Source organism: Odontesthes bonariensis, chromosome 14 (assembly GCF_027942865.1).
Source record: "Odontesthes bonariensis isolate fOdoBon6 chromosome 14, fOdoBon6.hap1, whole genome shotgun sequence".
Taxonomy (NCBI): Eukaryota; Metazoa; Chordata; class Actinopteri; order Atheriniformes; family Atherinopsidae; genus Odontesthes; species Odontesthes bonariensis.
Window position 1 is genome coordinate 27,898,466 of NC_134519.1, and position 11,143 is coordinate 27,909,608.

Sequence of the window (11,143 nt, forward strand, 5' to 3'; positions counted from 1 at the left end):
ATGAGCTGGTTCCACGAAGGAGTGAACGAGACACACATTTAGAGATAATGTATTTAGTCAACAGCAGACAGGTATGGAAACCCTGAGAGGCAAATGAAGAGCGGAAAATGGCTTATTTTTTTCTTTTTTTTTTAAATGTATTATTTCAAGTGTTATTCAAACATGTTTTTGAACAGGAAGTAATTGTTTTTCCAGGATTATTTTTTTTTAAAAACTTTATTCTCGTTAATTTTTTCTTCAGAGTGAAGAGGTTTTAGCAGCTGATTGTTTCCTACATGACATTAAAATTCTCCATGCAGTATACATGACATGCTCTTAAAAGACACACACTAGGATCACTGCTCCAAAAGAAACTATTTAATAGCCAACTCATAGTGTGGCAGGTCGTTTCATCAGACAAAAGAACACAGGAGGCGCCTCATACAAGAACAAAGCAAAATTGTTCCCCTGGCAGGTCAGCTGATCAGCAAACAGCCAGATGCACAATTCTTATTATACCTTATAAGTATACTGAGTCATCTGCATAAAAACTGAGCATACACTTCCATCATATGACCAAAATATCAGCTGTAAATCATCATATCATATCAGAGACTGGAGACATAATGACTTGTGCCAATATGGCAGCACCTCCACTGATGTTAAAAAGATACGATGCTATTTTACTGCTTGAATAGTGTCCATATTTTTTTAGTTGGCGTATCCAAAATGGTAAAAGCTTATGGCCCCAAATTTTTTTTGAATGACTTGTGTCCATCACAGAATTCTGTGATGTTGTTTCTGACGGCACACTTTGTCTTGACAAAACACTGTCCTGCCTTTCCTTGTTCTGAGCTTGTAAAAGTCCATGTTATACAACAGGTTTCCGAGTAAGACTAAGTCAGCATACTGTAAAAGTGAAATATCAACAGAACTTCAAAAGAGTGATATGGAAAGAACGGGACTCGGTGCTTTCTCACAATCCACACCTCTGCAGCGTAACTGTGCATGTTTCATTGCCAGTGCTGCAAACGGCAACATATCTTTATCTTTAACATTTCTATTAGTTATGTTGTCATACACCTGTAAAAGGGTTGCTGAATCTCTTGTCGCTCTTGTTCAACGCGTACTGAGACAAACTAAACTTTGGACTGCAGTTCAAAGCACGAACATGTTATAAGCGAGTTACACAATGAAAACTGTCATATGTGGTTAAATAATCACACGAGTGGCTCCTTCCAAATAAAACAGCAGCTGAAGTGCTGCGTCATGCTTCTTCAAGTATACTGTCCTGAGTTTAAACATTAATGGGCTTTGTTTAAAGGTCATTCTCTGGCAGCATCTCTGGAAGCGGAATCCTGCATCCCCGAACATGGCTGACTTTGGAGAAATTCTACGGAATATTGGAGAGTTTGGACTATTTCAGAAGACCGTCCTGTTTGTCCTTTGCTTTCCGAATCTCTTCATGCCTTTCCACTTTACCAGTGTGTTTTTTGTTCAGTCTGATCCGGAGCGACACTGTAACACAGACTGGATCCTCACGACTGCTCCTAACCTCACCAAAGATGAGCAGCTGAACCTGACTCTGCCCAGGGAGGAGGATGGGACCTTCAGCAGGTGTCGGATGTTTGTCCCTGTGGACTGGGACATCGGCGCCATCAGGGAATATGGACTTAATGACACCACTAGGTGTCTGAATGGAGGGGTGTATGGCAACATGCTGTATAAGACCACCATAGTTACCGAAGTGAGTGATACACTTATCTTAGTCATTTGGATGGAAAAAAATTTAAATATCTCTCTCACTCACAGAGTGTTTTATTATTCTATTTTTTCCCAGTTTGACCTAGTTTGTGACCAGTCTTATTTGTTGGAAGTGGCCCAAGCTGTCTTAATGGCTGGCATCCTGGTCGGATGTCTCCTACTTGGTCCTTTTGCTGAATCGTAAGCCCAAAGTCTTGTACAAGCCACATTTAGTTTACTTCTTATGTTTGTCAGTATCATATTATATCATATCATATTTAGGGATGCTCCAGTTGTGACATTCTGAGCTGAAATTGATGTTGAAGACGATATTTTGGTCAATTGCCGACACAAATAGTCTTTCTCGTGCCAGGGAAACGATGGCATATGCTCCATAACAGAAAAAAAAAACTGAACAGTTTTAGAGCAGTTCAGCTTTTCGTGCTGTCTTTGAATGTGTTTATTCATACAAATACGTCTAAAAAGAAAAATGTATCATACCCTTTCTCATAAAGAAGATCCTTTGAAAAATAACTGTTTTGGAAGATTTGTTTTTTGTGCCATACTAATTAAGTGTAAATACATCTTGTAAGTTTCAGATTAAAGTCAATGCTACACAACCAGGAAACCTCAGATGTGGCCATGGCCATCAGTTGATTATATCTTATTTGCCGATAGGCTGAGTCCAGTTAACAAGTTGAATATTGGTTGATACATCCATAATTATAATGCATAATTGTACATCTGTTCACTTAAGATATGTATGTAATATAATACATAATTTATCAAGGAGTGACCAATCTGACAAGAGGAATCTTATTTGTTTCAGGTTTGGTCGCAAAAGAGCAGCTCAGATTCCGGTGGTGCTGATGCTCGTATTTACCGTAACAACTGGCCTGTGTCCCAACTTCTACTTATATTTGGCATCCCAGTTCATGGTGGGAATTGGCTACGGAGGTTATCGGCTTAATGGCGTTATACTAGGTACAGTATACTCCACCAGTTTTCTTCTGATCCTTTTATTTTTGATATGGTGTTTAGTTGTGAATTTATAGTTAAGCTGCTGTCATGATCAGTAACATAAGTGGGTAGAAAAAGACCGTCACAAAGAGATTGCACTCAGTAAATAAGAGAAATGTCTCTACTTAAGTGACAAGGCTGAGAACCAATATTAAATGGCTGTGATCTTTTGGGTCACAGAGCAGCGCTGCACGGAATACGGCCAGTCATGGAAATCCCTGCATGGGCTCAGAGACACTTCTTAAAACCATTGTTAGTAATAACAGGTGAGATACCATTTGTCTTGATGATGAATCTGGGAGGCCATTACTGAACCTTAACACCAGAGGTGATGAAGTAGCGCATAGTGTTAACTTTTTAAAGAAGACCTGGCTTGTTTCTGCTAGCACAACCACATTCTGTGCGTGTTACAAAAGGATGCTGAAGTAAAGAAGTCCAGGTGCCCGCCTGCTCTGCCAGCACTCCAGAGCTGTTACCCAATAAAATGCTTTGGTGCAGGCGAAAACAAAGGTTGGTGTGAGGAAGGCCAAATCTGTAAATCTGATAAGATACTGGAGAAAGCAACCTTTTCTTGTTCAAAGCTACAAGGTCTCCTCATTGTCATGTATTATTAATTGTTATTGAAAGAGTTGCGTTTGATACTCCGAGTAGCAGTTTAAATTAAATGTACACTTTAACTGGTTTCCAGATTAATGGATTTTGCTTTTTTTTTGGTTTTCTTCTCACAATGTCATAACTTTTCTTGTAAATAGGGTAGTGTACAAAGACTGGTGTTCACTTTTTGTTGAAACGGAATATTTTAACTTAGATCAGATGTCTGGTGTTCATAAATAGCTGCAAACACCAACAAACAAAGATTCGAAACCAGCATCACACTTGTTCAACATCAGCATGTTGGCATTTAGGCCAAATTAAAGCCATAAATTAGCCCGCTTACGCAAGCTAACCTGTGTACAAAGCATGAATCTCATGTCCTCATCAGGAACCAAGATGAGAATAAGCCTTGTAACTAGTCTTTCTTAATAACTAATTAATCAAATAGTTATGGGTAAAAAGAAAAGGTACCTTATTTGGAATTTCCCCTCGGGGATTAATAAAGTATAATTGATTGATTGATTGATTTGACTTGATTTATATTGATGTATGCAGGTTATATATAAATATATAAATATATATTTATATATATGTATGTCTTCATAGTCAGGCTGTCAGCTCATCAGTATCATAAAATATTCCTCCTGACGCTACTAATTGTTATCACGTAAGATTATTGTATTTACATTCAATGAATATGGCCCTAAGTGTGGGGAAATACAGAATAAATGTAGCCTAATCGTGTGGCTAGCAAGCCAAAATGGATAAAGAAAATTGTCTTTTGAACTGCAAGTTCATCTTCAAAACCCTGCCGGATGGTTATCTGCCCATTACTGTTGATATGAATCGAGTTATCACCGGAGTATGTTGAGTCTTAAATATCAGAGCACCCAAAGTAGTTTTAAGGTTGGACGCAGTTACAACATGTGGGATTATTCTCATAAAGTGTGAATGTCTCACATGGGAAAGGTCAAGGCACTTCCTGTAGTGGTGCTAAATGTAAAAAGGATTAAGTTTCTGCACATTTTCTGTCATTACTGTGCTGTCTGCTAGCTGCTCTCGTCATTTGACCCTAGAGCATTCTGTTGAAGGTGCAACTAATGCTCAGACAGAGTGCCCAGGAGAGCAAAGTGGTAGAGCATCATATCAATGCATTCAGACAAAATGCTTCCTACAAAACATATTATTTTACTCTCTTCCTTTTTCAATCTAATTCATTGACAGATGTGGCGAGAACGTCAACAAATCTGACCAAAGGAGCAATTTAAGAGAATCAGATACTGTACCTTTAATGTTAACAGTTGGCTTCCTGTTTCCAGCCACTGAATGGATTGGGGTGTCCAGACGATCATGGGGAGCATGTGTGACTCAGCTATTTGGGGCATTTGGACAGAGTTTCCTTGCTGGCATGATCTACTTTATCCGAGACTGGAGACTGGCTCAACTAATCACAGCGATTCCATTTGCTGTCATCACTGTTTACATTTGGTATGTATGATCACTCTCCTGATTCAGGCTACATGTAAGCAACAGATTGGTGAGAGGTGTCACTGACTTGTTTTGGACAGGTTCATTCCAGAGTCAGCCAGGTGGTTGTTGGACAGAGGACAAAAAGAGGAGGCTAAAAAGCTGATCACCAAAGTGGCAACCATCAACAAACGCACAGTTCCAGACTCTCTGCTGGAGAAGGTACCCGTCGCCACTTTTTTTCAGCGATTGTGTGAAAACACGAATGGGGACACAATGAAAGGAACATGAAAAAACTGTAGACACTGTATTTAGTCTTATGTGCAAATCTGTTTCGTGAGAGAATTTCGCCAGCTTAAAGTGTACGGTGCACTCACGCCCAGTCGAAATTGGACTGTCAGAGAGATTTCTGCTGAACTTTTAGGGTTAAAGGGATAGTTCGCCTCTTTTGACATGAAGCTGTATGACATCCCATATTAGCAATATTTATTATTAAATTTGCTGCGTCCTGTGAGCCGAGTTCCGGCCTCGTTTTGGCGTTGACGAAGGTAGTCTGGCTAGTTGGCTGGGGCCACAAAAATAAAGCGTTTTGCTTCTCAAAATAATATGCGTTCAAAAGAGTAATACATTTGCATCACAAAATCGTTCATCCAGAAAAAGTCAGACCTCACAATCGCTTGGGGCTATTTTCTCTCCCTTCGTATCACTGCGTGCTGCCGCCTAGCGATAGCCGCACCTGTTACAGTGTTTGCTGCTCGGAAACGGGACTGCTCGGTCTGCACTTCGGTCTGCACGGTCTACACAGCACGCAGTGATACGAAGGTAGAGAGAAAACAGCCCCAAGCGATTGTGAGGTCTGACTTTTTCTGGATGAACGATTTTGTGATGCAAATGTATTACTCTTTTGAACGCATATTGTTTTGAGAAGCAAATCGCTTTATTTTTGTGGCCCCAGCCAACTAGCCAGACTACCTTCGTCAACGCCAAAACGAGGCTGGAACTCGGCTCACAGGACGCAGCAGGGGGTAAGTCAAATTTAATAAATGATATTGCTAATATGGGATGTCATACAGCTTCATGTCAAAAGAGGCGAACTATCCCTTTAAAGTGGGATAGCACCAGACTGCAACAGTTTCATGATATGATTCGCTGACGGGAGCAAATGTTAGCGTCATGCTGTGTATACCCCTGTGCGTTACAGATTGAAATGAAACAAACAGAGAAAAAGGATGGCGTTGTAGTTCTTTTCAAATCACCTGTGCTTAGGAAGTATTTCCTTACCGTAATATTGGCATGGTAAGTTACATTTTATGTTACACAAATTAACTGCCCGCAGTCTATAAATGAGACACAAAAAAACATGAACACATGAAATTCGGCAGTCAGTTTCTTTTTTTTTCAATTAAGCTGATTCTCTTTGTTTTCCACAGGTTTTCACTGAACGTCACCTACTACAGCCTTTCATTCAACGTGGGAAACTTTGGCTTGGACATTTTCCTGACGCAGGCCATGTTTGGCCTGAGTGAACTACCGGCTCATATCCTGTGCATTTGGCTGTTAGAATCCGTGGGCAGAAAAGTGTCACTGATGTCAACACTTCTGATTGGGGGATTATTGTGCTTCTTAATCTTCGCTGTTCCTCGAGGTAAAGACCTTCAGATTTCTCCATTTCCAGCCACCAAGATAGACTCAGCAGGTTAGATGGCTGTTGTCTGGAAACCTTATATCTTTGAATACTTCGGTGATTCCACGACTTTTCCCCCAGAGCTCAGTTTTCAGTTCTGATAATGTATAATAATGTATAATGTATCTTAACGATTTTTCTTGTTGTTGAGATGCTTTTGGTGCACCTGCTATTGACGAATACCAACTTGTGTTACGACTTAACTCAGATGTGTAAGATCAGACAACATTAAAAACATTTTCCCCAATTTTGACATCATGTTTGCATTTTAAACTTTGTATTTTTAATATATGGTCATAAATTCATGAGAATAGTTGTATTGTTGTTGGAGGCTGGCTGTCATTGGGCCCCTATTTTAATTGGCTTCTTAGCAATGTTTTTATTCTACAAGCTGTAATATTTGGGGTCGCATTTCTCTGCCACTGTTGTGGGTCAGAACTTGGGACGTTTTGGAACCGCTAGTCTAAAGCCCAAAAGCAAACTCCAGAAGACTCGTCCTTTTTAGTCTCTGTTCCTTTCTCATTTCTCTCGCGGTTCCCTGACATTCTGATGTTCTGTTCAAGATAATGCTGTCGCTGTCACCACATTGGCAATCAGTGGTCGATTTTTCATTAACTGGGCCGGATCCGTGTGCAATGTGTATGTTCAGGAGCTGTTTCCAACATCTATCCGGTAAGCTGAGTCTCTACTGTTTAAGTGTGATTCTGATCATTATTTCCCCAAAGATATGTAAAAATGCAAAGAAACGTATTTCCATGGCTTTTTTTTCTCAGTGCAGATATTAAAGAGTTTAGTATAGTCACCAATTTACATTCTTGTTGCAGACAAACAGCCTCTGGTCTGGGCTCTATTGCGAGCCGAGCTGGTGGGTTAGTCTCACCACTGCTCAACATGTTGGCCGTGTACCACTGGTCAATTCCAACCATAGTCTTTAGCACCCTTACAGTGATTAGTGGAGGTCTCAGCTTTCTGCTTCCTGAGACCAGACGGAAAGAGCTCCCAGATTCAACCGATGAGGCTGAGGGCATCAAGTAAGCAGGCTGCATATCGATTGCATTTTCTTTAAGCATTTACTGTATATTCATAGTATTCAAAATAATCTGTTTCATAAACTTCTCTATTCCCTTTTTCCCAAAAGAAACAAGACCACCTTGAAGAGCCAACGTGAATCAATCAAACCTCCAGAAAACATATCAACCAAGCTGTAGTGTGAATATTTCTTTTTTTGATTTTTTTTTTTTTTTTCCTTCATCATCGGGAGGTTGCCTTGGAATGCTCACGCTTTCCATTGGAGGATCATCGATTACTTTTACTCAAAATAACAGGGAGACGATTGCTCTAAATGTTACCAAGGATGCTGAAAGCTAACAGACGTTTTGATGACACAAGACCTTGGGGAGATTCTAAGTACATTTTAGAGGCTTTAAATCTTTTACCACCCTCAAGTTATATAGTACTTTGATTTGCACCGTTTCAAACTGTTAATAACAGCAGATGCTATTAGTCTTCAGGCAGAATGCACATTCTTTTAGGCACACAGCAGTCAGTAGCTGTCAAACATGCCTCCACAAATGAAACCAAACAACCAATTCATGGATTAATGGTATAATTGCCATCTGTATTTTTGATGTACTTTGGTTTATGAAGGTTTTTGTCTCAACATAAATATAAGCACTTTAAAACAAACAAACAAACAAACAAAAAAAAACCTGGATGTCCTAGAGATTGTATATGTCTCGAGAGCAGTTGTATACCTTCAATATGACAAGTTGTCATCTAACCATGTCACTTTTTTTTTTTTACGCAATTGTCTAATGCTGACCTTTGAATTTCCCCCATTGGGGGATAAATAAAGTATTTTTCTATTTTCTATTCTATTCTACTCTACTTTAGATAGACAGCGTGTTCAATGTACAATGTTCTAAACATTTCTTTTGGGAAGTTTTTTCTTCTAAAAGATGATTACCAGAGTTCTCAAAAAACAAACTTATAGTGGTGTTTGTGAATTATGCCAGATGAGCTTTGATATATGCATATATATTCATAAAAAATGTATTTGTGTCATTTTTATTTATTTTTTTACTTCTAATGTAGCTTTTTAAAGCCCACTAGGCGCAATAGAAGGATATTTGTTAAGCATCTATTGTTCTGTCGTTCCCAGGCTGGTCTCAGAGAAGAAGCGAGAAACCTCTTACCTCTAGAAAAGGAAAAAGAACAGTCTTGGCAGTTTACCCTTCACTTATGTATATATATATTGTTTTTAAAAAGTAATGAAAACAGAAAGGCACTTTCACTTTAGGGAGTGCCAAACCTGACAAACAAAACCATTCTAATAGAAATAAAAAGTACTACCAACATAACCACAGAAAAAAGAAAAAGCGAAAAATATAAAAACTTTCAACAGAAACACCCTGTCTTCAAGACAAACAGAAAAACATGAGTTACAACAAACAAAAATGGCAGCTCCCCTCTTCATGGCCAGTATGGACAAACAATAAGGAAAGAACACAGGAAAACACTTTAAATTAAACAAAGATTTACAAAGAAAAAAAACATCAAAATAAACATAACCTAAAGTCTAAGGCTTATAGACAAAGTGTGGTTTAACAGCAAGTAGCTAAAGACCCAGAAGTGCAGGTCTACAGTCTGAAGAAGCCAACCAATTAATTAAAAGTTGCACCTCAAAAAGCCTAATTAAACCCATTGATGTGGAAAATGTAAACAGTATTATCAGCAATTAGGGTTGAGATGCCAGACCAGTCATGGAAACCTTGACGGTGGCAAACACATGAACAAATCAGTGGAGAAAAGTTTCAGCCACTACATGAAGTGCATACACAAAGTTTACAACGACAGTAACTCACATCCCATCTAGTGGCACAAAGTGGTACTACAGTAAAAAGCAGTCCCTCCCCAAAAGATCTTGTACATCTCAACTTTACAGTACATGGAATTTTTTATTGATTAACATCATAGACATTGCTTTTTCTTATCCTGCTGATATCTCTGGTCGATTTTTTTTATGTTTAAAACATTTTTTTTTCCTTACAAAGTGCACCTTTAAGGTTACATCACATCTGTAGGTTACACCCACCTTAAGTCAGTTCTTAATTTTAGGATTGTCTTATTCTGTCAGCTGCTCTTCACAAAGATTTGCTATCTTTGCCATCTATTTTGTGACATGCTGTTTGCTACGATGAAAGTACAGCAAACTATTTCAATGAAACGTCTTTAAATGCTGAGTCAGCAAGCCTTAGGAAACAACAAGGTAATCAAATAAAAATGAAAAAGCCTTTTAAAAAAAACGAGTCCATCTTCCCCGTTGTTCTCTGTGAATTTTTTCCCCTTAGTATACAGTTTATCGTTAAACATAAAATTTGACTCATTGTTAATGGTTCAATGGTAAGATGTCAATTTAATGTCATCAAAACACTTTTAAGATCATTCAGTTGTGCAAACACAAAAAGGCTATTTGCTAACGGTTAGCACTGTCGCCCCACAGCAAGAAGGTTCCTGGGCCCTTTCTGTTTGTATTTCATGTATACACACACTGGGAAAAATCTAAGTCTTACCAAGTATATTTGTCTCATTTCTAGTCCAAATATTTCATTACACTTAATGTAAGACACAACTGCCTAACAAGTACTGTTTCAGCCAGATATAGGGACTTGTTTGAAGACAATACATCTGGAATATCTTGTAAAATGAAATGAAGTCTTGAAAACAAATAGTTTTGAGTTACATTTCATATGAAACAAGCTTTTTTTTTACATTTGAAGAGGTTTTTAAGCTTATTTCAAGGTCACTTTTATCTCAAAAGTTCTAAATATCACATCTTATTTCAAGAAATCTTGACAAGCCGATTTTCACTAGTTCCATTGGCAGATTTTTTTGCTTATTTCAAGCAAAAGCGTCTTATATTTGTTGTTTTTTTACTTATTTTTGGAGGGGCATTTTTTCCAGTGCAGGTCCTCTCCAGGTACACAGATAACTGATATAAACTTATATGTAACAAGATCTTGTGGGACTCGCATTGCTTTAGACAAGAACTGAACAAAACAATTTTGTTTCACTAGTTACACTTTAACAAATTCTTCATTGGTCACTCATGAGTTGTAGCAGGCTTTATTTCTTCCCGATTACACCAAGACTGTAAAGTACATATGGGTCCTTTACCCTTGAAGTCAGTGTAGTTCTTTTGTTGGTGAATTTATAGTCTTTTACTGGGATTCGAAGACTTAAACACACGTTTCAATTTTCTGTGACAGATGTACAGTAAATATATTGTGTGAGTCGACAACTCCCCACTGAACAAGGGTGTTGTCTGTGTTTTCTGTGTAGCCATTTTCTTTATCATCAGCTAAAACAAGAAAACACTTGTGTAACCCGTGTACTTTGGGGGGAAAATAAGCTGTGAAACTGCTTTTATTGGTTTTTAAAGCAATTCTCACACTTCTTCTAACTTTTGTTTAATTGTGTCACTGAACTCCCAGCTTAACGTCTTTCATCTTTCTGAATATATCTCGTGTTTAGTGTTATTCCATTTTATAGCTATAGTGAGTGTAATTAATCTCAAAGGTTGCTATTAAATCAGGTTTTGAAAGCCCAGTGCTACTGTGAAACTTTGCAGCCCCAGCTTTGTGCTGGTGGAAATAA

At 38.4% G+C, this 11,143-nt stretch overlaps 1 protein-coding gene across 1 annotated transcript; it reads left to right on the plus strand.

The window, feature by feature from the left end:
• The first annotated feature begins 1,020 nt into the window (after positions 1 to 1,020).
• Positions 1,021 to 8,263, plus strand: slc22a13a (solute carrier family 22 member 13a). The gene is made up of 10 exons (XM_075482358.1): positions 1,021 to 1,726; positions 1,820 to 1,923; positions 2,552 to 2,706; positions 4,656 to 4,824; positions 4,905 to 5,025; positions 6,005 to 6,099; positions 6,234 to 6,448; positions 7,051 to 7,159; positions 7,312 to 7,518; positions 7,626 to 8,263. The coding sequence occupies exons 1-10, from the start codon at positions 1,352 to 1,354 to the stop codon at positions 7,693 to 7,695; spliced, it is 1,620 nt and encodes a 539-aa protein (XP_075338473.1). The 5' UTR covers positions 1,021 to 1,351; the 3' UTR covers positions 7,696 to 8,263.
• The last annotated feature ends 2,880 nt before the right edge of the window (positions 8,264 to 11,143 follow it).

Coding starts and splice junctions, on each gene's coding strand:
- slc22a13a (XM_075482358.1), top strand. CDS start 1,352: ATGGCTGACTTTGGAGAAATTCTACGGAATATTGGAGAGTTTGGACTA. Junction 5,026..6,004: donor CAGACTCTCTGCTGGAGAAG/GTACCCGTCGCC, acceptor TGTGCGTTACAG/ATTGAAATGAAACAAACAGA. Junction 6,449..7,050: donor AATCTTCGCTGTTCCTCGAG/GTAAAGACCTTC, acceptor GTTCTGTTCAAG/ATAATGCTGTCGCTGTCACC.